The 26614-nt window shown below is 51.3% G+C and overlaps 7 protein-coding genes across 7 annotated transcripts; 5 read left to right on the top strand and 2 right to left on the bottom strand.

Annotated features, from left to right (window-relative positions):
* Positions 1 to 2643: 2643 nt before the first annotated feature.
* Positions 2644 to 3771, top strand: EJ05DRAFT_488574 (PR-1-like protein; the record flags this gene model as incomplete). The annotated part of the gene is made up of 3 exons (XM_033745726.1): positions 2644 to 3302; positions 3360 to 3637; positions 3689 to 3771. The coding sequence occupies 3 exons, from the start codon at positions 2644 to 2646 to the stop codon at positions 3769 to 3771; spliced, it is 1020 nt and encodes a 339-aa protein (XP_033597465.1).
* Positions 3772 to 4310: 539 nt separating this feature from the next.
* Positions 4311 to 6416, top strand: EJ05DRAFT_503325 (uncharacterized protein; the record flags this gene model as incomplete). Its single annotated transcript, XM_033747401.1, has 3 exons — positions 4311 to 4655; positions 4708 to 5301; positions 5355 to 6416. The coding sequence occupies 3 exons, from the start codon at positions 4311 to 4313 to the stop codon at positions 6414 to 6416; spliced, it is 2001 nt and encodes a 666-aa protein (XP_033597464.1).
* Positions 6417 to 7903: 1487 nt separating this feature from the next.
* Positions 7904 to 8831, top strand: EJ05DRAFT_503324 (uncharacterized protein; the record flags this gene model as incomplete). Its single annotated transcript, XM_033747400.1, has 4 exons — positions 7904 to 7985; positions 8075 to 8481; positions 8550 to 8613; positions 8689 to 8831. 4 exons carry the CDS (start codon positions 7904 to 7906, stop codon positions 8829 to 8831), a joined length of 696 nt encoding a protein of 231 aa, XP_033597463.1.
* Positions 8832 to 11271: 2440 nt separating this feature from the next.
* Positions 11272 to 12464, bottom strand: EJ05DRAFT_118927 (uncharacterized protein). The gene has a single exon (XM_033739061.1). It carries the CDS (start codon positions 12255 to 12257, stop codon positions 11550 to 11552), a length of 708 nt encoding a protein of 235 aa, XP_033597462.1. The 5' UTR covers positions 12258 to 12464; the 3' UTR covers positions 11272 to 11549.
* Positions 12465 to 14709, bottom strand: EJ05DRAFT_118926 (Six-hairpin glycosidase). Its single transcript, XM_033739060.1, has one exon. The coding sequence runs from the start codon at positions 14479 to 14481 to the stop codon at positions 12673 to 12675; it is 1809 nt and encodes a 602-aa protein (XP_033597461.1). The 5' UTR covers positions 14482 to 14709; the 3' UTR covers positions 12465 to 12672.
* A 630-nt stretch (positions 14710 to 15339) lies between these two features.
* On the top strand, positions 15340 to 15694 carry EJ05DRAFT_118924 (uncharacterized protein). The gene has a single exon (XM_033739059.1). It carries the CDS (start codon positions 15371 to 15373, stop codon positions 15623 to 15625), a length of 255 nt encoding a protein of 84 aa, XP_033597460.1. The 5' UTR covers positions 15340 to 15370; the 3' UTR covers positions 15626 to 15694.
* Positions 15695 to 16742: 1048 nt separating this feature from the next.
* On the top strand, positions 16743 to 25061 carry EJ05DRAFT_468021 (ketoacyl-synt-domain-containing protein). Its single transcript, XM_033742863.1, has 3 exons — positions 16743 to 17649; positions 17700 to 23101; positions 23153 to 25061. The coding sequence occupies exons 1-3, from the start codon at positions 17195 to 17197 to the stop codon at positions 24682 to 24684; spliced, it is 7389 nt and encodes a 2462-aa protein (XP_033597459.1). The 5' UTR covers positions 16743 to 17194; the 3' UTR covers positions 24685 to 25061.
* The last annotated feature ends 1553 nt before the right edge of the window (positions 25062 to 26614 follow it).

The following is a 26614-nucleotide window of genomic DNA, read 5'->3' as shown; positions in this document are numbered from 1 at the left end:
TCCTTGTGAACAATGGAGGCATTGCTGCAACACAGTAGACAAATGGCATAAAGATGATGGATTCAGACACCATAACACAATGGCAAGTGTATGTATCAGCTCATCGGTATGTCGTGCACCCACTTTACTAGCAGCTGTCATGCAGCTACTGTACGTTGAAACAAACCTGACGAGACCATTCGCTGTATCGCAAGCCTCTACATGAAGTTCAGAGAGCCAGTCGGTCGGCACTCTCTCAACAGTGACAGCACTGCTGGGCCCTGCATCGTTCGTATCGGTTCGTTTCGCGCGTTGCAGTCAGACCCACATCACGAACGCTAAGCGTTGATTGCTCCAGGTAGGATTATAGTTGGTTGTACATGAGTGGAGAGAGGGAGATGAGAGCGGAATGGGCCAGAACGAGGAGCAGGATACATTGGACCACTCGAGGAACAGAGCGAGCGAATACTTGATACGCGCAGGCTTCGTAAAGACACAGAAGATTACGGTGGACGGTGGAGCCACGCAAAAAGAAAAGTAATTGAGGAGGATTCGAAAGTCTAATCTAGAATTCTAGGTGCTAATTATGGATCGGAGTCGGCGCCTCGACGGTATTATGTTTAATGACGAGTTGACGACTATGGTAGATGGAGGATTCTGGAAGAGTTCCAGATATATTTTCGCAGCATCGGTATCCCTGCCTCACGCCAATCGTTCTGGCCTTTCTCGATCTCCGTGACCATAAGTCACTTTGAACAGCGCGCGCGCTTCAAGTTCACGGTGCGAAGTGAGTAGATTGGAGATGAAGATGTCGAGTGGTGTCGACATGCTGAAACGGACGGTTGTAAATACGATGCCGACGAGGAGGATATGACACAGCTTACACGGCGGGGAGCGACAGAGCAGCAGAGCAACAGCGGTTCGTCGTCTTTGCTCGTCTACTGGTTGTCACCTGAAACAAGAAGCACTTTGGAGGCTGACCTGTCAGAAATGAAGGACGCAAGCCAAACCGAAATCAAGCTAGGGGACAACCAGCCAGTCGGGAAGCCAGGTCAGCCCAAATTGCCAGAAATCAGGGGTAATGGTGTATTATGGTGCCGGCTTATCGATAACTCTAACCGGCGAACCGACGAGAATCTTCAGACGTGGCGGCCAATGTGGTGGTGTTTAGGTGACTTTCGTGCAGCTGAGCAGCTTCACTTCCCTGTCTAGCGTCGACCTTGTGAATCTCAAACAACCCTAATCCCCCTAATTTTAACTGATCATTGATGTTCAGGGCTAAGGTACCCCACTTACCACCGCCACCACCACCACCACCATTTGACAAGGGCAGCCTACCTTATCCCCTCCGCATGTCCAACGTCATTCTACTCTGTGTTTCACTTTTCGCCCAAACTTCGTGCACACACATCCACATTATTAACACCCACTCCACTCTGGTTTTATGTCGACGTCTCTGTCTCTGTCTCTGACTTGATGCACGAGCACTCGTTACCTACCTGTTCTCGCCAGTCGCTCAAGCAGATCTGCCGCGATCTGATGCCCGGATGTTCTCCACGACGGACAAACTGTTGCTGGCTTGGCCTTGCTTGGCCTTGGCCTTAATAACCCATGAACCAGGCTGAATCTGCCTTTTGTTGGCGGATGCTGGGCGATGGCGTACGAGACAGCCGCTGTATTTTCTTTTGCCTGCGTGCTGTGTGCTGTGTATTTGGTAATTAATGGAATGGTGCGTGGTATGACGAGCAACAGGACTAAAGCAAGGCTTTGTTCTCGTGTGGAGGCCCGGAATGTTTAGACTAAATCTCCGAGCAGCACGCAACCGTCAACGGCTGTACATTGTTTCGATTCTGTCCGACGCTGCGTGACGCTCGAGTGCATCTTCCTTACAGTGTTGGCGATTCCGAGACGAGCAAAGCCAACCGCCATCCTTCAACTTGTTGATTCCTGCCATTTCCCAACACTCCACCCATCGTACCTGCCGTTGATTCATAATGGCCTGGACGAGCCTGCCAAAAGTGAGCAAACCAGGGGACCGACACGGCCAATCCCCGCGCGTTCAATCTCGTTTAGGCCCACGCTAGACCTTGCTTGTATGAGAGTGACAAGTTGTCAAAACACTCGAGCATACTCTGGGCAGGTACCACTTGGACAATGCGACCCCGTGACCCCCCGGCACCTCCACTCTCCACCTCCCAGACCTTTTTCTTGACCTCACCTCCTCCCTCTCTACTTTCTACCCTTCTCTTAACTACTACGCTCACCGACCTTTCTGTCACTCCTTTGCTCTTCACCTTCTCTTCTTTTTCTTGTCCTCGCACAAGTACACGCTCTTTACCTTGCCACTCGGCAGTCCACTCCTTCTACAATATCCACCGTGCGCTCAAGTCGTACCTCCGTCGCTTTCTGTCTACCTCCGTGAGGCCTTGCTATACTATCAATGTACGTAGCTGCTTTCGGACTTTATACACCCGCATGACAGCTGTCACCTGTCATTCCATGCTCTTTCTTTCTCAATATGCTGTCTAGTCATCTTCACCTCTACTCCCAAACTCCAAGAATGAATCTTGGGAACATGCTAACTTTGTTGTGAACGGCCAGCTCAGTCGACCTGAGATTCGAAGAAAATTCAAACATCAAGAAGAAGCTCGACGTTCTGCAAACATGCGTTCTTCAGCCATTCTCATCGCCGCCTTTGCGGCCACTGCTCTCTCTGGTCCAGTACAGCTCAAGCGTGCTCTCGTTACCGAGTGGGAGTATGAGACTGTGGTCCAGACCGTCTACGTTGACGGTCCAGCTCCAACCCCCGAGCCCGAGCAGCAGGCCCCGCCAAAGGACGAACACCCTGAGGACCCGCTTCAACACTCTTATGAGCCATCTCCGAACAACGAGGAGTCTTCGCCCATTCAGGTAACCCCTCCTCAACCTGATGCTGAAGTTCCAAAGCCTGCACCTGAGTCTGAGCCCGCCCCTGCGCCTGCCCCTAAGCCTGATGCTCAAGCTCCAAAGCCTGCACCTGAGTCCGAGCCTTCACCTGCCCCTGCCCCGGAGCCTACCCACGGATATCAAGCGCCCGCTCCAGAGCCTAACCACGGTTATTCCGCGCCAGCACCTCCGGCCCCGGCCCCTACTCCATCTGCCGCTGCTCCCAAGCCATCTTCAGCTCCGTCTCCGCCAAATGAGGGTGCTTCCTATCAGGATAAAGTTCTCTATCAACACAATGTCCATCGTGCCAACCACTCCGCCACAGACCTCGTCTGGAACCAGACTCTGGCTGATGCTGCTAATGCTTATGCGCAAAAGTGCATATGGGGACACTTCACGTAAGTTTTTATACTGCACAAGCTCCCTCAAGGTCGACTAGCTGACAATGCAAACAGTGAAGGCTATGGTCAGAATCTTGCTGCCAGTGCACCCGACGCCAATCTTGCGTCTCAAATCTCGGATGGCTGGTACAACGGTGAATTCGGTTCCTACTACAATAATGCCAACAACGCAGGCGCTGAAGGTTATGAACCTAACATGGCAACCTTCCATGATTGGGGTCATCTGAGCCAGGTGGTCTGGAAGGAGACGACCTCTGTCGGCTGCACCACGTACGATTGCCGCGGTACCAGCTTGGCAATGTGGTACACCATCTGCAACTACTACCCTTCTGGTGAGTAATCTCATTTCTATGTCTGGCTCTCTGAGACTAACAACACTCCAGGTAATGTGGATGGGTTTTACGGCAAGAACGTCGGATCGCCCAAAGGTCAACCCACCGTTCATGGAGAGGCTAAGCAATATTAAAGAGCGCCTTTCTAGACTTTCTCTGCGTCTCGCTCGAGAGTAACAAGTGGAGGAGAATGGTATCGCTCAAACTGCAGGTCAACGACATGCCTCCTCCTTTCCGTTTGCTTTTTTCTCAATTACATCTGCTCTACTCACAATCTTCGGCATATTGCCGCATTTCCGGGCTAGCTGATGTGCATCTTTGGAACTTTGTTCAGCAGATGACCTCGTTTCACTTCTTCTGTGTATATTTTACTTTCATGTTAGCTGCCCAACATCAAGTAGCTAGGTGAATGAATGAATGACTGACCGTCGATCGGGTCGCGTCCAAGGTCATGGCTGGCTCCAAGTTGTGTAGTGGACGTTGTCATAGTCTATTTCTCTACTAGCGGCTATGCTGTTAGAATTAGTGGGTCCGGCGCTTAGCGCACCTTTCAGTGCTTTTACCGCCGAAGCTATTGTTGATAAGAATTGTTGAGTCTTGTACTACGCCGCAATGACCGTATCCTTTAAAGCGACCATGCCTCAGAGTGAACGAAGCGTTAGCTTCCTTCCTCATGTCCCACACTTCCTTGGACAGCCTCTTCTGCTCCCATGAAATCTCCGACCGTCCTGAGGACATGGGTCAGCGTGGGGATGAACAACAAGCCAATCCCAAACCGAAGCAACCCATGAGAGCTGAATCTACACTGCAAGACTCAATCACGTTCTCACGCTGGCATGGAGATGCGCAACCTCTACGGAAAGTCGGATTTGTCAACAAGCTGGCAAGCATTGGTGATGTGATCACCATCTTAATCTCATGTCTGTTCTTTGTCCAGGGTATATTTGTATATACATACAGTGGCGTTGGTGTGCAGTACATTAAACATCTGAAGCTCATCGAGGACACTGCCAAGTATGTGAGTATCAACGGCATCGCAATATTTCTGGCCAGCATTAATGGTGTCCCAGGGCCCAACTGTCTTCCCGATCCTCTTTGCTGCTATCGTCGGCCAAACCATGCATGCTGCTGCACTATGGAGACTCGAGAACGGCGAAAGATTGCAGACACTAGATCAATTACTAGGTAGTACGACCATTTTTGCGACCATTATGACACAGCTCAAGTTTCAACGCATGGGTGCTTTAGGGGTATTGCTGATATTTTTATGGGCCTTTTCGCCACTTGGTGGCCAGGCCTCGTTGCGTATCATCGAATTTGAATTCCGAACAACATCAAAGGGGGCTACGCTCTTGTATCTCAACCATGCGGAGTCAGAATTCTTGCCAGAAAATATAGCACACTACACCGCCGATCCTGCTTTGACAGAGACCGTTCTCCATGGACTCGTTCATTCGTCCCTAATGGCACCAGCGGAAATGAAGAATTCTACGATGGATGCTTGGGGAAACCTGAAAATCCCGTTCCTGGAAGCGGCAGCGAAGACTGCAAAACCTGATGAGCAAGGCTGGTATGAGCTGACATCGGAGAACACGGTCGCCTCCAGTCTAGTAGGACTCCCCATGTCGAGTCTCGGACGTACAAGCAATTCGACTTTCAAGCTGGTATTTAACCACTTCTAAGAACTCTTTGACTCTAACTCATCATTGCTCGGTAGGAAACACAATACATGTATCTGGATTGTAGGCTACACCGAGACTATAAGGATACTCCTGACTTTGCCCCTTGGCCTGAACAACAGATCAGTGAGGACGAGTTCTACATCAAAAATAACAGATGTGTATACACTGCGGTCAGCTTCGGTAACCAGACCGTTGCTGAAGCTGCCCTTCGCCGGAATAGCAGTGACCCTAGCCTTACTTCTCGCATTGTTCGTTACGCTGGCATTAACGACAACATGAAATGGTCAGCGGCATCATGCGACCTCCGGACTACCTACGTCGAGCTCGACGTCTCTTGCGTTGGGCGAAATTGTACCGGTACTCGGATGCGTGAATCCATACAAGCACATCGCCCAACTGGTTGGACCACTTTAGACGGCGGAACAAGTGATACACCCTCGATCTTCCTTGACACCATGGTTAAATTCATGATGTGCAATATATACTTTTTTCAGCCTACATTCGCGCAGCGGTATCTGACGCGACCTTGGGCTCCATACAACAGCACGATCGACGAAAGTGTTCACGTCAACAATCTGACGGACGAAACGTTCAGCTGGCGTTGGACACAGGTCTGGAACACTTTCCAGGTAGCAGGAATGGGCCTAACGACGGTACCCAATAAATTACCAGGTAATGTCCCTGGTGGTGAAGACGCAGGTACAGTGATACCAGGCGGGATGGCTGTACGCAGTACGAGAGTCAATGTTACCGATGGAGAGGTGGTTCTTGTCTGCAATACTGGCTGGCTCACACTCCTTCTCGTGGCTACGTCGATCATGGTTCTAGTTGGTGTCTGGGGCGTGGTGCTGGACCGTATACGCAAAGCTCCTGATCTTGCGATGAACATCTCGTCGATGATACGTGACAATCCATTCGTACATGTACCGCCAGACGGAACTGCGATGGACGCAGCAGAGCGGATGCGAAAGTTTCGGAACGTTAGGGTTAGGATCGGAGACATCCGCCCAATGGACGATGTTGGACGTATCGCTGTATCTACGTACAGCGATGAGCAATTTGTAGATCTTCTGCACGATGATAGGCTATATTCTTGAGCGGGAGTGGGATTCTACGAAAATCGATTTTAATCGACTGGCCAGATGCTAGAGCAGTGGCGCGACACAAATTGTTCCGGACGACTCTACACTAGGACAGCTCAGACACGGATGAAAGCAGTATACGCTACAATCAGACACATACGCAGACTTCCAGTGTGCAAACATCAAGGTACAAACGTTGTGATACACGGTCCGGTGTGAGCATTCCGCGGTTCCTTGCCTCATGACCCTGCAGTATGATCACGAACCTCAACGAGGATGTTACAACGACCCAGTCTCCAGCATAATGGCCCAATAATCTTGTCAAATCTCTCCAAGCCCCGAGTTCCATCAAGAAGAAGCGACGTGGCCTTGCCCTCGGCTAGCATCTGAGATGAAAGCCGTCGTACGGACTCTTACCTCACACTAACACCCCTGCTGTGTCTACAGAAGTTCAACGACCATATCTCGAATCTCCCCAATACCAAGCTCGACCGCCAGTAAACGGAACTCGGAGCCTGATCGATGCATGTCACGCAACGGACCGTCGAGTCGGCCCGTCCAAAGGGATGCTGCGAGATATGCAGGTGTTTCTCCATGTGGTCACCCCTTGCCCGTCTTCGCACCCCTGCAAGCACTCTTCGAACTTCAACGACATACCATATCTTTACTGCTCTTGGGCTGGGCTGGCCACTCACTTGTCAACGTTTCATGCCCAGTCGGAGACGTCCTTTGAGCGTGCGGATGCAGGGTCATGCAGGGTCATGCGGAGTCGGGTACGATGCATTGGAGCCATGTCTATGGAATCTCGCCCTAAATGGCTCTCCTGTATGTATGTAGCACATGAGGTTTAATAAGAGCTTGGCATGTTCCCCTTTGATTTCTTCTCGATTGGGCCTATTTTTGAAGACAGCGATACAAACAGAGGAAGGCAGTGGTGGTACAAGTGGATGGTGGAAGGGGCGATTTAGTCTTTCGGAAGGTGTCGTGTGCGGAGTGGCTTATTCTATCCGTTGGTATCTGTCTGAGATTGGGGAATGTCTTCTATGTTCTGCTTTTGTGCCCGTTATCTCAGTCATCGTTATTATCCTACTCATCCCTATTTTGTCTGCACGGTGATGTGGACCTAGCGTCCTCTGTTTTGAGAGCTTCCTGAAGTCTATACAACAGTGTAGTAGCTCATCGTTGTAGTCAATACTGGCCGGTGAGCTCAGGTGCGTTATCGTCAGTCTGTCAAGAAGAGATGTAGGAAATTGCACGGACGACTCAGATCAACGTTCTTATGCACCTCTTGCATATTCCGAGTGACCGATAGGTGCTCGCCACCGACTACAACTCTGTCAACGAGTCAAGATGATCACTGACAAGGGTAGAGCATATGTTCTGACCCGAGCAGCTTCAGAACTCAATCTCGGTCGTGTGCGGAGCTAGCAACACTGTGGCTCAAGAAGAATATGGAGATCTTCAGTTCAAGCCGTCTATCGCTCAAATAGTATCCACTCATGATGCGCCGTACTGAAGTGGTATGTGAGCTGAAAGAGGCATCCCTGGTTGCATTCATGGTTCGGACAATGGACCGTGAACTGGGTTCGTCGCTGTTGTGTCCGCGAGCAGACGCCCTAGTGCTGCACAACAAGCGACTCTACGTCAACTCGCATTGACATATCCTCATATAGAACAAGAGAGACAGCGAATACCACATCGATCCGATCCGAAATATATCCAAAATGTCATTCCAAGGCGCTTTGATGTTGTTTTGGCAATAGGAGCGCCTCGATCGCGAACCCTCGTCGCTGAAGATCCTCAGGCCCCCTGGATCGGGGCCACAGACCTGACATCACCAGCCAGCGTAGCCGAGTACGACTCGCTATGTAGAGGGGCAACGATATGCATAGCGATTACCAGAGCTGAATGGTGTCGTGCCATCGCGCTGAGTGTCTCTGTGTTGTATTCCTTTCCATTCCAACAACCTTGTCCTCTCATCGTGCCCACCATGAGTGGCATCCTCTTCTTCACCAATATACCGCAAGCAGTCGAAACCGGCAAGACATATACGATCGAATACGTAGCACCTACAGACGCGGTACGCCTGAGAGTTTCTCCTAGCCTCCTGTGTCTCGCAGTTCCTGGCTAAGACTGACATGTCATCAGCCCGTGAGCATCACTCTACAAGAAGGCTCGAGCGGCAATATGAAGACAGTCGCAACTCTGACCTGTAAATGTTGCCTTCTTTAAGATGTGATATTTCGTTGGCGAGTCAAAGAGTATTGGGTCTGACGAGTGCACACAGCGACAGCAACGGGTGGGACTTTCGAGTGGACAGTGTCGGGAGACTTGGGCGTGTCCGAGCATTATGCGCTGCAAATCGCTCAAGAGAATCAAATTCATTATTCGGGTCGCTTTGTGCTGAAGGCCGGCGAGACGGTGGACTGAGGTAGGAGGGTATGAAGGAGCTGGAAGGTTGTCAATATTTAAGTTGAATGGCAAGTCGACTTGAAAAACGATACGAGATTGTACCTTGGAGCGTCGTGAGGATTCACGTCTGCACGCACGGCGTTGATGGGTTGAAAAATGCAAGGACGTAGCCTCAGAAAACTGCTCTTGAAAACTCATCATCACGACAAAGCTAGCTCGAGACTTCACCTGAAAGGACAGAGATCTGAGCAGCACCTGAACAGCGCCTGAAGAACACGTGAACCAGCTTAGCCCCGATGGTTGTTCCCGCAAGGGGTGCAACCAATTCACAATACGTCACAGCTCGCCCCTTTAACACCCTATATAATGCGCGCAAGTTTTACAATTCTCAGCCGCTTACAGTTAATCATCTACCGTGGTCGGGTGGTATCACGTTGAACTTTATAATCCTGCTCTTGCAACACTGGAATATGATTCCTGCTACCAGGTCTTGGGTTCGATCCTCCCTAAGTCATATATGAGTATATTTCTTTTGCAATTTTGGCGAATCTTTCGTTTTTGGCTGTTTTTGAAGCTCTGGGCATGCTTGGGGGTATTTTTTGGGGGTCTGAGGGGTCTTGAGGATGGGGAGATGGCGTGGATGTGTGTTTTTATGTGTTTTGAGGGTAATTGGGGATGTTGGGGGTGGATTTGTGGATTTGTGGATTTGTGTTGTGTTGTGTGAGGCGGTGGTGAGAGAGGCTCGGGTGCGGTAGTGGACCTCACTTACCACACATACCTCACATACCTCACACACCCTCACACGTCTATCACATACGCTCTCTGTCTCTATCTTCTCAAATATTTATCCTTCAGTCAATCACCAGTTACAAACCATCAGCCGTCAACCGTCACTCGCCAGCCGTCCAGACCTCCTCCCAGAAACCCCTCCGCGCCCAAGGAAGAAAAAGAAGAAATCACACACAACCTGACCACCACCAGCACGAACCAGGGCCTCAGTCTCAGTCTCAGTCCTTGTCTTTGTCTCAGTCTCAGTCCCAATGTCCGTCTAGGGCAGTATATGAACGAAGCGTTGCCTGAGGAAGTGCGTGGTGCATACATTGATGACTGACTTGTAACGGCGTATTAGGGGAGGACACCATGAGCGAGTGAGAGAGTGAGCGAGTGAGTGAGTGAGTGGGCCATGGATGGTACGGTGTATGGGATGTTGGATATGGGATATGGGATATGGGATATGGGATATGGGATATGGGATATGGGATATGGGATATGGGATACGGTATAAAGCATACAGTATACGATAGAAGAGTAGTGAGCTGAGCTGAGGTGAGCTGAGGAGTCTGAGTAACCACTGTTCACGTTCATAGTCTTACGTTCAAACCATGTTCAGTATTCTCACGGCATCGCTCGTTACACACACACACACACACACACACACACACACACAAACAGAGATGGAACACAGACACGCAAAGGTGTAGCACGAATGACATGCACTCGTGGAAAAGGGATATACCGATCCTCAATACCAGAGTCACAACCAAGACCCATCTAAAAGAGCACAAAGATAACATAAAACACCTCTACCTCTACCTCTACCTCTACCTCTGCCTCCTAAAACCGACCTAATCCAGTCATCTCCAACACCCGAAACCCCCAACCCATCCCATAACACAAATAAGGTTATCCGTATCCCGTATCCGTATCCAGGGGTATATATAAACACACATGACCTACCCACTTATTCCACACTCTATGCAAACAGCCCCATTGATAGAAAAAAAAAAGCAAAAGTGGACATGAATCCTTTTTTGTGACGCCCGAGTGTGCCTCCATGATATGAAGATGTCTGTATGTCTGTCTGTCTGTCTGTCTGTCGGCCATCAGGTGGAGATGGAGATGAACAAGTGAGTGAGATGGACAAATGAGAGAGAGATAGAGAGACAAAGAAAGAGAGAAACAGAATGCAAATATGCAGGCCCATGGAAACAAACCAAACGCCCATGTGCATGCATGACTGTGTTGCCCGGAATAAACAGAAAACAGAAAACGAAAACCCCTCCGGACTGCTGGTGATGGACTCTGTCGTGTCTGAGTTGACGTTGTGGTATTCTGTTCCATACTGTTCCGTTCTAATCCATACCGTTTCACGTCATGCCGTGTCGTGCCATGCCATATCATGTCATACCATCCTACTCCAGACGCCCAAACCCCCAACACAACCTGGTATCAAGTCCAATCAAGTCCAGCCAAGCACAGCCAAGCCCAGTCAAGCCCAGTTGATACCCATGCTACGCTTCAAACGCGCCTCCTCGGCATACTTTGCCAAGCCCCAAGCAAACGCCTCAGGCACCATACACGCACAAACCCCCTGAAACACCACGCGCATGGCAGGCGTGGGACCAGACTCCACCCTGCGCTTCACGGGCGGGCCGGCGCGGTACTGTTCATGTTCGAGCTCGGCGACTTTGCGGATCCAGGCGTAGCAGCGGTCGCGGATCTCAGGGTCCGACTCGGCAAGTTGTTGGCGGCGCATGAGCTGGTGGTGCCAGACGTTTGTCATGGAGCAGCGGAGGGTGGGGACGGAGGCCGGGATGGTGTAGCTGTGGTCGTCGCAGGAGAAGGTGAGGGTGTAGGAGGCGAGGTTTGGGAAGAGAACGGCGAGGGAGTTTGCTGAGAGGCAGGCGCGGCGCCAGGCGACGGCTTCGTAGTAGTGAGTGTCGCAGGTGCAGCGGGTCATATCGGCGACGGCCCAGAAGGTTGTGAAGGCGCGCATGTGGGCTCTGTGGTTGTGGTGGTGCATGGCGGAGAGGGGCTGTGTTCAGTGGTGGCGTTGTGGGCGACTTCCCAGGTGTTGCGGCCGTAGAAGATGGGAAGGGCTTCGGCGTTGATTTGGATGTTGGTGGCGAGGAAGCGGAGGACGTTGCGTACGGTTTCGCTTGAGGGGAGGATGGTTTGTGGGCGCCCTTGGGCCGTAGATCGTGGCATCTTGCCGACGTTGATTGGGTCCGGGAGGATGCAGATGTTTTCGTAGATCTGGTTGCGTAGTTCGCCGGGGAGATCGAGCAAACGGAACGGTGGGAGTGGTGGGTCGGCGACTGAGGTCGTGATGTATGACGAGGACCATATGTGTTGTTTCAGGCCTCCGGCGCTCACACCGTGAGACATTGTTGGAGGCCTGTGTATGACAACAGCCAACTTAAGTAGTAACGGATCTCTAGCGATGCTAGTATCGAATACAACTGGTTCATGGTGTTTCGTTCCTACGTTGTCGCGAGTATGCCGAGCGCTCTCGCCTTCTGACGAAGAACTTGAGCCCTGACGTGGTTTAGAGCTCCGTAGTGCTCCCTCGGAAGAAACGGATGCCTTGAAATCACGCACGCGGATGATGAAGTCTCTGAATGAAGGCCTACGCTTACTTTTGGTCGTTGTGACGGAAATCATCTTGATCGATTTTGTTTCCCTGGTCGGTGGAGGTGTAGACTGGGAAGAAGTAGAGAGCTGCAAAGAAGCCGCCGAATTGGGGCTTAACTTCTTACTGTATGACACACGATGACCCCGGATTTCGTGACTTTGAGCTTTACGAGTGCGTGGGGGGAGTTGGTGGTCTGTCGTGTGCCACGTGGCAGGGAGGTGCCGTATAAGGATACCTTGTTCAAGTCCGTTCAGGTCCAAGGGATACGACCTAGTGAACCACGCGAGAGAACGTATAAGAGCAGATTAAAGGTCATTTCCAGCGCGCAGAGCTGCAGCAGTTCACTCCTGATGGCTCGAAGTAATACTGACTTGAATCCACGTGTTGAAATTGCTAGGATATCGTGGCCCCAGTTTTTCGTTTTATTGTACGAAAATCCACAGCTCAAAGGCTGTCGAGCTCGAATAGGGCGCGGAGGACAGCAACACCACCACTATGGCTTTCGACAGTCCTGCCCCGCCCGCGGTCATTCGAGTCCTTTGTTGTAGAGGCATCTTTACTACCTGCCGAGTATATTGGCACCGGACCGGCTCGTTGTGGGATACGGGCACGTGAAGCATAGTGCGGCGTACAATTACTTTGTGAATCCCCGTGGCAAGCAAGGGGCCTCCATTTCGCAGATCCTCCCCAGTTACGGTGGCCGTCATTACCTTTAGCATCAACAGCGACGCCGATGGTACACGAAGTGCTTTTGCCATATATCTGGAATTCCCAGTCACAGTCGGGCTCTCCCCACCATTGCCCAAACACTCCATTGTCATCGCGGGTTCGCAGAGCAGCATATGCATTGTGCTTCAGCCATGGCGTGTACTTTTGACAGGCCTGGGTGTGCAACAATGCGAGGGCGGGAGAGGCAGAGTGCGTCATTCCGGAGGCCACAGGCTCACGTGGTAAGGGTTCACAGAAATGTGCGAGATGAGTGAAGAATATACCCTTGAATGTTTGAGCGTCTTGGTCGCAATCACCCCAGCTGTCGCAGGCGTCCTCGAGGATGCCGTTACGGCCTAAGCCCTTCCAGTCATAGGATGGCTTGTGAGCTCCATCAACCCAGCCAGTTGCTCTAATGACGCTGTCGACTAGTTTGTGGCCATCCTCCAGATACTGTGAATGGCCTATGCCTTCCCAGAGTCCGCGCAGACCGGACAGAATGACGCCTTGATTGTACGTATAGACCTGCTCGTTCCTTTTGTCGCATTTAGCAGTCCCAATGCTTCCGTTATGATTCCAACCTTTGATGTGGAAACCATCAGTATAGAGGCCTTGCTGGTTCGTCATTCCGCTGTTGTTGAGCCAGGCGTAGGCTGTGACGGCGGCATCAAGATAACGTTTGTCGTAGGGTCCCTTATCCCCTTGGCGGGATCTGTCATTACCCCTGGCGAACGGAGACGTGTTATCGTCTCCAGGAAAGTGCAGATACATGGCAGCCGAAGCTGTGATATACAGTTGGTTTGTAATGGCATTCTTATAAGGCTCAAGGTATGGACTCCAGACCATACCTCCGCCACAGAGTGTTGTGTCCCATCCGTCGGCGGCCAGTTCCCAGAACAAATTGGCGCGATGGGCAAAGGCCGCTTGGTACTGGGTTCCGTGCCATGAATGTGGATGTGGAAAGTGGCGGTCGGAATGTGTCCTCATGAGCTTGACAGGCTCGAGCCAACCGAGCACTACCCAAAGCATGTCATCGTATGCTTGAGTCCTAAGGGCAAACGCATTTTGGCCAAAGTAAAAGGCAGCGATCTGGGAGTAGAAGCGGTTGACAGTATTTTCGACATTGCCTAGCTGGGGTAGCGTGTACTCTGTGGCACGAGTTAGAGTGTACAAGACGGCAGACACATGTGCACCCATGACTGCGGAGGTCCAATCGATGGCATCTGGCCAGATACCGAGCCAGACTTGAAAGAAAGCAGATTGCAGTGTGTCAAGGGCAGAGAGCAGCTTATCGAGGACGTCAGGAGTCAGAGAGCGGTGTGGGACATGAGGGACATCATCCAAGACGCGTTGGCCATCAACTCGTCCAGCAAGCGATTTTTGTGAGGACCAGGACTCAGAGCAAGAATTCGCATCTGTTGTTACGCATAGCAGATTATGGTGACGACAATTGGCGACTACGAGCAGGGCGGCGACAGCGATGAAGTACACGAATGGATACAGGGATCGAATAGGAGGTAAGTGGACGTGGAGGATCATCATCATGGACAAAGTTCAGCGAGTGCGAGAGCGAGGACGAGAGCAAGGGAGTGTCTGTAGAGCAGAGTAGCAGTTCAGGCAAGTTGTCATGTCGTGGACGAAGGCATTCGCGGACGAAGAAGTGGACAAGTCTGAAGCATGATGTCGCATGTGTATAAGAGGAGTAGTATTATTATGTAGCCGAGGGATTGAAAGGAAGAGTTGCGCGGTGCGTGCGGTGCGTGTGGTATGGAGTGGTGGTGATGATGGAGGGAGATGAATATGAAGTGTGTGGTAGAAGCTCGGAAGCGAGCGCCGGTTAATCAGCGGGCCAGCCAAGCTGGTGCCCAAGGTGTGCAGCCGCCCCGCTCGGTCGGCCAGGACCAGGTTTAGACGAAGGCACTGCAGGACCAGGCGGGCTGCATTGCTGGTTTTGGCTTGTGTGGGTTTCAAGACGACCAGGTAATTGATTGATTCAAGGGGACGTCCGGTGCACAGTGATGAATGCTGCAGTGTTGCAGTTCGTGGTGCAGCTATGCAGTGAGGTGTCACGGTGGAGCAGAGCAGCAGACAGCCCGGGACCTGTGTCGGACAGCTACTGTAGTTGCGACAGTATGGGTGTAGAGGGAGAGAGGTAGAGATGGATTAGTAACGTGTTTTATACTGTCTTCTTCGCCCGTCTTGCTGTTGACTGCTGTAGATTCAGGCTGTTGGCAGGTGATTAATAAGTAGTAACAAGGTAAAATACAAGATACAAAACACGGTCAAGTCGCCATCGCATTAAAGATTGAAGGATGCAAGTCCCTGCCCGGCCAGGTGGGAATTACGTGCATCTTTGCCGGTCGCCCTTGCCCTGTCTTGCCACGCGCGTGCCTGCCATAATTAGCTGCCCTGCCCTGCCCTCGTCGTGCTTGCCATGTGTAAAGGTAGCCAAGTGCCATCTGTCGTGCCTGCCCTCCCTGACAAATGCAGACACATCGTCATCGTCATCGCCATCCTTGTTGTCGCCTGCTGCTGCCACTCGTTCCTGCCAGTTGATGAAACTGGTGGGGCACTTCCTGCCTTACATCTACCCGACACTCACTACCTTGTCAACCTTGAATGGCCTGATAGCCTAACAGTAATAGTAACAGTAATAGTAATACATGGTGCAACACCACCCGACCTATAGTGCAGAGGATAATGCACTGTGATTTTGCACGCTCTCCAGGGCAGTCCCGGTATTGAGCAGTGCAGTGCAATAATAGTGCAGAGTGCAATAATAGTACAATGGCGCAATCACACAATAACGCAATAACGCGCAATCGTGCAGATAAGTGTATGCACGTCTTTGATTACTGAGATGCTGATGCTGCCTCTTCCTGACCGACCCACTCCTTTTTTGCGTCTGTCCTGGCCACGCGACCGTTTCCATTCCACTTTCCTCTTTCAGTCTACTTTCCCCTTTCGGCTGCAGACACACCCACCTGCACCTGCCCGCACAACCACTGCTCCTGCACGCACTTGCTCCACGAGTAGTGAACCATAACACTGTCACATTCACATCCTCACATTCATTCACTCATCCATTCATCCATTATTCATTGCATTGCATCGTCTCTTAATCAAATCACCGTCCATTCGACTGACTCTGACTCTGACTCTGACTCTTCATCTCTCTCTCTCCCGTGGCTTCACTCTTCTTGGCTCTGCACATCCACCAACCTGCTCCCCGTCCCGCTCCATCACACTCACTCGCTGCAATATCATCAAACATGCCCATTACATTACCGGCCGTAATTACTCCTACAATCGTCCAGATGCATCGCATTCTTGTCTTGTGTGCCGCCTCAGGACCCAGACCCGTAACATCTCGAACCTCTATGGCTTTTTCCCGAGGTACATACATGTCGCGAAACTGACACTGACACTGACCACCCGCCCACCGCCTGACTCGAGTACCCTCGATCCCAATCAAATCATGCCTACTCCCGACCGGTATGACTACTACTACTCACTACACTCGTGCTTCCTGTAGCCTCCCCAGACTTGTCGTAGATGAGATGAGATGAGAGATGGCGAGTCAGTGAGTAAAAAGTGAGGAAGTCTGACGGCAAGAAAGTGATGATGATGAGAGCAAGGTGAGAAAAGTGAGCCGGTCTGTCATCTGTTAAGATGTGTTAAGTTGTTCTCGGCAACAGAGCCACTGACTGAGCTTGGCTCTTCGTCCTTAATTACCTAATCAATCCATCCTCCTCCACCTAAACAAACAACCGTCCGTGACTTCCAAGTTTGCCCGCCTCTGCGTTCGAAAGTCTTGGCTATTCCCTTTTTCCCTTTCTCCCCCAAAACTTCCCAACTTCCCCATCTCCCCCCAACTCCCCAACTCTCTTTCACTGACCACTGGCTGTCTCTCTAATTCCTCCGCCATCTCCCCCTTCTATTCTCCTTGCCGATAACCTTCACCACAAATCCCTCTCTTTTATCCCGTCCTCAATGGCCTTCTCCCAACGTCCCAAACATCTCTCTACCCTGCCGCTGACCCTTGTCCCGACTTCACCATCAATGTGCATATTCTACATATATATCCATCGCCACTCCATCTCCTCCCCACTCTCGCCCTCCATTTAGCATGCTGCGCTCTCACTCTCGGCCCTTTTCTTTTGGCTATCCTTTCTTCCTCGTGCTGCTGGACTTCTTCATACTCTGTGCGGACGTCTGCGACTCGCCTGTTGTTGTTGTTGCTGTTGTGTAGGAGGACATGGCATCGCAACACAATCTCCATTCGCCATCTGCCAAAAGTGCCCCACAGTATGACCCTGCTATGCCAATAGCTGTCGTAGGCCTTTCATGTCGTTTTCCTGATACCGCCACTTCTCCCCAGAAGTTCTGGGACTTCCTCGTCAATGCTCGTTGTGCCTTGAAGGATATCCCCAAAGATAGATTCAACATAGACGCCTTCTGGCATCCCGACTCGAAAAGACATGGCTCCATCAACGTCCGTGGTGGCTACTTCCTGGAACAGAACATTGCTGCCTTTGACGCCCCATTCTTCTCCTTGACCGCTGCCGAGGCCGTATCCACGGATCCTCAGCAACGACTTCTACTCGAGACTGCATACGAGGCTATTGAGAATGCCGGCATCTGCATGTCCCAGCTCGCCGGTAGCCAGGCCTCATGCTACGTCGGCTCGTTCATGAAAGACTATCAACCACTGTTTGTTGTCCTCCCGAATTTTTATATGACCTCCACTGATATCTGTCCAGCGCTGCAATCGATGCAGAGAATCTGCCAGTCTACGGCTCCACTGGCCACAGCACTGCATTTCTGTCCAATCGGATTAGCCACTTCTTCGACCTCAGAGGTCCTAGTATGACCTTGGACACTGGCTGTTCCGGCTCGTCTGTCGCCTTCCACCTAGCCTGTGAGAGCATCAGGACGGGAGAGGCCACCGTCGCTCTTGCAGGTGGCGTTGGTGCCATACTTGCACCGGATCCAATCATGAGCATGGGTCAGCTGAACTTTCTCAGTCCAGATAGCAAGTGTTACTCTTTCGACCACCGTGCCAACGGATACGCCCGAGGCGAAGGCTTTTCCATTCTGGTTCTGAAATCCTTGGATGATGCGATCCGCGATAATGACACGATCCGCGCTGTTGTGAGGGCCTCTTCTGTCTGCCAGGATGGCAAGACTCCTGGAATCACTCTACCCAGCAGTGACGCTCAAGCTGATCTCATAGCGTCTACATACCGCAAAGCACGTCTTAGCATGCTCGACACACAATACTTCGAGGCTCATGGCACTGGGACAACTGCGGGAGACGCGGCCGAGTTGCGTGCAATAGGACGAACAATCGGCGCCAACAGACGACCTGGTGAGACCATTCTGTGCGGCTCCGTGAAGCCAAACATTGGTCATCTCGAAGGCTGTGCTGGCCTTGCTGGCATCCTCAAGGCTATCATGGCCGTCGAACAGGGCCTCATTCCCCAAAATCTATGGTTTGAGAAACCCAGTCCGGAAAATGACCTGGACGCCTACCGAGTGACCATCCCCACAGAGCTCACAACCTGGCCTACCCATGGTATCAGGCGGGCATCGATCAACTGCTTTGGCTTTGGCGGAACATTGGCCCACGTTATCATCGATGATGCTGCAAGCTACCTTCGAAATCACGGGCTTGTCGGGAACCATAATGTTCTGTCCATTGACAGCATCTCGCCTTCGGAAGCTTCAAGCGATATGTCCTTTGAGATCATACATGGGATAGCCGAGCCTGAAAGCACAACATCACCAAAGCTTTACGTGTGGTCTTCACCTGAGCAAAGTGGAGTCACGAGGCTGATGAATACCACTCACTCCTACCTAGATGGCTTCCACCGCCCAGATCTTGTGGACGAGGAGCTGGCGAGTAACTTGTCTTACACCTTGTGCTCTCGGCGCTCGACCTTTGCATGGAGATCTTTTTCCGTTGCAACTTCGACAACTGACTTGCATACCGCGTTGGGCTCAAGCTTGACAGCTCCAACCGTCCAACGCAGTACCGACAATCCGAAAATCGCTTTCGTATTCAACGGCCAGGGCGGCCACTGGGGAAGAATGGGACATGAGCTCCTCGTGTACGACACATACCGTCAAAGTATCGCTGCTGCCGATAGGTATATGCAGAGTCTCGGAGCACCCTGGTCCGCCCTGACAGAGCTTTCCCGAAACCAGTATGACTCAAAATTGGACCAAGCTGAATACAGTCAACCCCTGTGTACTGTCCTCCAGGTCGCGATAGTCGACCTACTTTGCAGCTGGGACGTCAAACCGGTTTCGGTCATCGGACACTCTAGCGGCGAGATCGCAGCTGCATATGCGTCGCACAGAATCTCAAGAGAGGATGCCTGGTGTTTGGCATACCATCGTGGCCGCGGTAGCGCAGCGTTGGCACGAGACCCTGACGTACAGGGCAGCATGATGGCAGTCGGTCTGTCCAGACATGAAGCAGAACAGGCCATCAAAGACTCGGGCGTCAGTGATGTTGTGGTGGCTTGCATCAACAGTCCCAAAAACGTGACCCTCTCCGGAAACGCTGCTGGGATTGAGAAGCTCAGAGCACAGCTCGATGCTGACGGCGTGTTTGCAAGACTACTCAAGGTTGAATGTCCGTACCACTCACCGTACATGCGAAAGGTCGTGGACAAGTATACCGATGCAATCAAGCACATTCGTCCTACTGCCAAGCCGGAGAATGGCGCCCCCAGGATGTTCTCAACTGTGTATCCTAACGAGCGTCAATTGGATCTTGGGCCATCATACTGGATATCTAATCTGATTTCTCCAGTCGAGTTTACCGCAGCGCTGGAAAAGTTAATGGCGTATAATCTAGATACAAAGCGTTACCACGAAGCCTCCCATAGAGCAGATATTATCGTTGAAATCGGGCCCCATGCAACATTACAATCTAGCATAAGACAAATATTCGAGGGAATGGGGCAGCCACAGCCTATATACGCTTCTACCCTGATACGAAACAAGCATTCTGCCCAAAGCTTATTATCTGCCATGGGCACTATATGGGCCCATGGGTACCCTGTCTCGCTATCCAGCCTGTGCCGCAACGGGAGTACCGACTCGAAGCTAATCACGGATCTACCACCCTATCCTTGGAATCACTCCAAGCTTTACTGGCATGAGGCTCGTGCAAGCGCTGCATATCGCTTTCGAAAACTGCCTCGCCTGGATCTCGTAGGCGCGTTGACGCCAGACTCGAACAACATCGATATGAAATGGCGAAACACGATTAGGGTCAAGGAAATGCCATGGGTCTTGGACCATCAAGTCCAAGGTACCGTGCTGTACCCGGCTGCTGGCATGCTATGCATGGTCCTCGAAGCAGCTCGACAGATTTTGGATACTGAGCAAGTCGTGCAAGGCTTCGAATTGCAGAATGTTAAGATTGGCAAGGCTATGATTATACCCACAACGCCACAAGGCTTGGAAACGAGCCTAACAATACGACCAAAGGACACAGCATCTCCAGCATCACTGCCGCAGAGCACTCTGATTCATGCTTTCCACATCACAGCACGGCTAGGCGAGCAGCCTTGGCAAGAGCATTGCAGTGGGGAATTCAGAGTGCTATACAAGGACACAAAACTCACACAGCTACATTGGACCAAAAGACAAGAGATATACAAACAATCTTGCGTAGACGCTACGCCCGTGGCTCCCGCAGATGTCTATGCCAAATTCGAGGCCACCGGCTTGAAATACGGCCCAATGTTCCAGACAGTACACCAATTAAAACTATCGCCATCTGGCGTGGTGACGGCTACCATCAGGATTCCTGATACCAAGTCTTCTCTACCAGAGAACTTTGAGCAGCCCCATCTGCTACATCCTACGACGCTCGATGGCCTTTTCCAGACGGTTGTACTGACTGCCTCCGACTCAATGGTGCCGACATCAATCGAACGTATCTATGTCTCTGCCGATCTTCCCCAAAATACTGGAGGAACATTTAGAGGTTATGCGACTTCGTCTCAGCATGGTCTTCGAGGCGTGAAGGGTAACATGATATTCGGAAATGAGGATTTCAGTGCACCGAAAGTGATCCTCGAAGGTGTCGGCTATACAAGATTCGATGCTCCTACCGAAGCATCCAACGCAAGTACTTTTATTGATCCAAAGGCGAAGCTATGTAGTGCCTTTGTCTGGAACGAGGACGTGAACCTCGGGACGAAGTCTATCTCGACATCCCTATCACATGACACTTCGATCGACGATTTCTTGTTACATTATTGCTCCATTCTTGCGCACAAGACCCCGAAGGGGTCGGTCTTGGAGGTTGGCCAGCGGTCAATGCCGTTCGTCGAGTCTATGCTACTGCACTCGTTGCACAGCGCAGAGACTGCGCCGCCGTTCTTTCAATACAACGTTACGAATACCAATGATAATGGGAAACGAATTTGCGAGAAGCTCGAGAACTGGGCCGGACATTTGGAATTTAGGCCTCTGCAAATACACAAAGATCCGCAAGAACAAGGATATGTCGCTAATACGTACCATTTACTCATCTTCAACGTCGACAGCGTTCAGCTTGAAGACGCTGGCGTGGTTTTGGACAATCTGCGATTGCTACTGAATATGGATGCCAAGATCATACTGTTACAGCAAAACACGACGGGTGCTAGGAGCGATTGGAACCCAACAATTACAAATGAACTTTTGGCTGCTCGAGGCTTCAACAGCATTCATCAGCGATTCCAACGCGATGGTTTCGCTGTTATCTGCGGACTAGTTCGGCCTCAATCGTCACCAAGCCTGCAAGTGGCTGATGCTGTTGACGAAATCATTCTGGTCCAACCTACGGAAGTTTCTCAAGCAATCAACGCACTCACAGACGCAGTCAAGGCGGAGCTTTTGAGCCAAGGCCATAGTGCAGTGGTCATGGATGTCGAAACTGCTACTACTGCATGCAAAGATCGTAAATGCATATCGCTGTTGGAGCTCGAGCGTCCGTTCATCTCCGGCATGTCCGAACATGACTTTCAAGCATTTCGACAGTTGACCATGCACTCGTCCGGTACACTTTGGCTCACGCGAGGCGCACAAATTGAATGCTCCCGCCCTGATCTAGCCCCTGTTCATGGCATCTTTCGATCGATGCGCAATGAGGACTCTGGCTTGGCATTGTACACGTTGGACCTCGACTGCGAGGACGAGTCACGGAGTGCGGCTAAAAATGTGGTTGCTGTCTTCAGAAGTGTCTTTGTGGAAGAGTACGATCGCGAGGAATACGAGTATGCAGTCCGCGACGGAAAAGTCATGATTCCGAGGGTCAAAGAAATGAACAACATGAACGAGCTGCTCCAGGTCGAGTGTGGTAGAGAAGCAAAGCTGGTGCAAACGTCATTCGAACAGGAGCCAGGACCGCTAAGTCTGGACATAGGAGCCGCTGGCCAATACGATTCATTACGCTTCGTGGTAGATGAACAGATGATGACAACAGAGCTGGCTGATGACGAGGTCGAAGTTTCGATCAAAGCGGTCCATCTTCGATCGGTTGACTACCATACCTTCAGTGGCCAGACAACAAATACCGTCCTCGGACAGTTTGCGGCTGGGTTCATCTCAAGACTTCCACCAACTAAACAAGGCTCACGGGCGACATTCTCTGATCTACTCCTAGGTGACCGTGTCGTCATTTTTGAACCTTCGGGTGGCCTGGTTCGGAACAGAGTGCGCGTACCACGCAGCTCAGTCAAGCTTCTCCCACAAGGAGTTCAATACGAGGAAGCCTGTGCGTTGTCTCATGATGCTGTCGTTTCGCACAAAGTCTTGGGGCCACATGCCCATGCCACGAGCATACTCTTACTATGCACCACAAACGAAACAGCACTCAGTTTGATAAGATATATCAGCATGAGCCATCAGCATGAGAGCACTAGAGTCTGGATAGTCGTCAAGAGCCAAGCACAGAAAGCGGATCTGATCAGAAGATGGCGCAAGCTCTTTGCAATGCACGATAGCATCTTCTTCAACCAAACTACTATCTTGATCGAGGATGAACAGGACTGTGCTGAAGTGATACTAGAGGCAACAGGGCAAGAGGGTGTTGAACTAGTGGTACTGGGTCAGGACGAGGAGATCACTGATGCGGTTTGTGACTGTCTATCTCAAGGTATGATCTTGAACTACTCTTGTGTTGCAATTCTTTGCTAAATGAAAACAGATGAAGGCAGTCGCATTGTCCATGTGATCGACATTCCGTGGCTACAGAAACAGAAGCCCCTCGTCCTACCAGATACGACAATGCCATTCACCTATACCAGAGTTGACCTCAACGCTTCCATGTCAAGACGAGCTCGAAAAGGCAACCACCAATTTCATGACGCCATGACGAAAGCATTCAGCATGCCGCGAGTCATGCGGAATCTGGAAGGTACACGGATCTATGACATGTCCCAGATCTCCTCCGCGCTGAATGATTTGAGCCAATCGTCTGATCCAGTCGTCGTCACGTCCAATGCTTCCACAACGGTCGCAGTGGTGCCTAGACCAAGTTCGCTCGCGCTAAGACAGGATGCGACGTATATGATTGTTGGAGGCTTTGGTGGCGTTGGCCACAGTCTGGCTCAATACCTCGTCAGACATGGCGCCAAGTATTTGGCCATCATCTCCCGATCCGGAGCGAACAGCCCTGACGCTTATAAGAAGATGGTCGAGTTGGAGCAAATGGGAGCGTCAGATGTCAAGGGTTACGCCTGTGACGTGTGCAACTTTGGAGAGCTGAAGGACACCATCACCCGAATCGAATGCGAGCTTCCTCCCTTGGCTGGTCTCATCCATTCCGCCATGTCTCTTTCCGACACCTTGTTTGAAAAGATGTCTTACGACACCTACTGTACAGCAGCGAGACCGAAGATTGAAGGGTCGTACAATCTCCACACCCTCCTCCCGAACAATCTTGACTTCTTCATCCTCATGAGCAGCGTAGCAGGCGTCGTAGGCACACGAGGCCAGGCCAATTACAATGCCGGTAACGCTTACCAGAACGCACTTGCAACATACCGTCAGACTCAAGGCTTACGCGGGTCTGCCATTGCTCTTACCGTCACCACCGGCGTTGGCTGGCTTGCAGGAAGTGAAAAGTCTGGTATCGTCGAGGGGTTGAAGAGTGACGGTGTGGGAACTATTACGATGGAAGAAGTTCAGGCCCTTCTGACGCCCCATTTCTCGACGAGGCCGGATACACCAGACGCGGATCTTCCACCCGCCGAGACTATACTCGGCATCTCGTCCGGCGGCCTGCTTGCCCAGTCCTCCATCTTCAACCCGCTCTGGGCCCACGACAACAGGTTCTCCTGGTACCGCCGCCTCGACCTCATCCCGGAGCCCACAAACTCAACATCAACCCCAACAATGACAGCAACGAAATCCGCATCTCTCAACATGCTCCTCCCAGGCGCTGCATCGCTCCAAGCAGCAACCACATTCGTCCTCGACGCACTCGTCGCCAAGCTGGCCTCCAGTCTCCTCATGCCCGAAACAGACATCGACACCTCGAAGCCCATCAGCAGCTACGGCGTCGACAGTCTCGTGGCTGTCGAAGTGCGTAACTGGATCTTTAGGGAGGCGAGGGCGCAGGTCAGCGTGTTTGAGCTGTTGGCTGGGGGCCCTATCAAGGGTATGGCTGAAAAAATTGCGCGGAAGAGCGCGCTGGTTGGGAGGGGTGTTTTGGATGTACCGTCGTCGCCTGCGTGAGTGTGGGTGTGAGAGGGCGATGGGGAGGGGTGGGTGGAGGCATTGATTAGATTGCGTAGACGCATGGATTAGACGACCGTTACGAAGAACGCATTTTCGGGTATGTTATCGTTGGGATTTTTGGGAGGTTTGGTTTATATGGGCGGCAGCATTTATACTGTTTTGTGAGAGTGGAGTTGGAAGGGATAGATATAACGTCCGCGCATGTCATGACTATACTATACTGTATATGTGTGGATTTTTGGGATTATTTTTGTCGATTAGTATATAGTAGCGTGAGGTATAGAAGTATATAGGTCTATAAGTCTATAAGTCTATAAGTCTATCAGTGTGTAGGTCTCTATAAGAAGATTACCGACGCCAGCATGCGCATGGGCATCGTATGAAGAAGCGTTTCCTGTCAATTCACTCCCGTAATAAGATGGTTCCTCCCGTTTGCTTACATCCATGTGGTTTTGTACATACGTACATATACATGCGTGTCGCAAGTCCCCCCTCCCGGTCGTCGAGACAGGTGAAAAGAATTTCGCATCCACGGGACGTACACAAGGATAGACAGACAGACAGACAGACAGACAGACAGACGGACAGACGGACAGACAGACAGACAGACGGACAGACAGACAGACAGACGGACAGACAGACAGACAGACACACAACGAGACCAAAAGTCAACCCCTTTGCCGTCGTTCAAACTCCGCCGCCCGCATCCTTTACTTCTCTCTCTTTCTCTCTCTCTATATATATGTATTTAATATTTCTTATCCTCCGTATTCAACAAATCTGAACTCTACTAGTCCCGCACCCAAGTTACCGCTTTTGGGAGTAAGAACGGTAGGTAAGAGTTAAGAAAAATTATTTACAAGGAGCTAGAGTTATCTTCTTACTTAAGTACATAAACACGACTGATAAGTACGTAGGCTGAGGGTGGTACGTACGCACGTGCAGTAGATGCGCAGATCTGAGACTACAAATCGACCCAACAAGGACAAATACAGACGGCGAATTATTGTAATGAACAAGCGGGTTATAGTAGGATAGTAGAGAACCGAGTGAAGCTCCGCGATTGCGGCCCCTAATAACGCCATCCGACAATGTTTGTTTTATCCAGAGTACATTGATAGGTGGCCGTCCTGCTTTGGACTCGCTCGATATACTAGTATTACAGCACCGCTCGTAAAATCCGTGCCACGAGGTACGAGCGTGCTTTTTTATCGTTTCCCTTGGTCTCTGGCAGGACACTTCCACATCCACATCCACATTTCACCGCCGACGCGATACCTACCTGCCTGCCTGCCTGTTCGAACGGGTTTCGGCCCCACGGACGCCGCCGCTATGGATATGGATGGATGGATGGATGGATGCATCATCTGCACATGATGGCTCCACCTCACTCACCTATGCCTACGGCTTTGGAATCACACCACGAGCAGAGTCGGCCGCTTTCGATCTACGCATACATGATACATCCTGGACTGTGTATCGCTATGGCGGAAGGAGAGCGAGGAATAGTGGTTTGAGCTTGTGATTGGGCTATAGCGCGGAAGCAAGCTCGCAGAGCACGACTCAAGCCAGGCCTTCCTTGCCGCTCCGCCCAACGACATCTATACTTCGCACGATTGCAACGACCGGCACGCGGAGATCGATACGAGCCAAGTAATGACGTGAAGGGGCGTGGGAGAACTTCTTCTTGGTGAGGTTTGTTTGGAAGGAGGTGGTGTCATCGTGGAGTGTTTTCAGATAGAGGCTGTGAGCTGGCGATGGGGTGGTGGTACCATGTGAGGCAGAGGCCACTCTTGTTGGGGAAGATATCGATGGATGTCGACATATGTTACGTGCGACGTTGCGGTAGCTTTGGTTTGTCATGGTGTATAGGGAACAAGCAAGAGAGACGTGCGGGTTGGATATCTTGAGTGGGCACCACTCGGTA

Source organism: Pseudovirgaria hyperparasitica, assembly GCF_010093815.1.
Source record: "Pseudovirgaria hyperparasitica strain CBS 121739 unplaced genomic scaffold EJ05scaffold_14, whole genome shotgun sequence".
In the NCBI taxonomy this organism is placed as follows: domain Eukaryota; kingdom Fungi; phylum Ascomycota; class Dothideomycetes; order Acrospermales; family Acrospermaceae; genus Pseudovirgaria; species Pseudovirgaria hyperparasitica.
The sequence above is the reverse complement of the archived record's forward strand: the minus strand, read 5'-3'. Positions and strand labels throughout refer to the sequence as shown.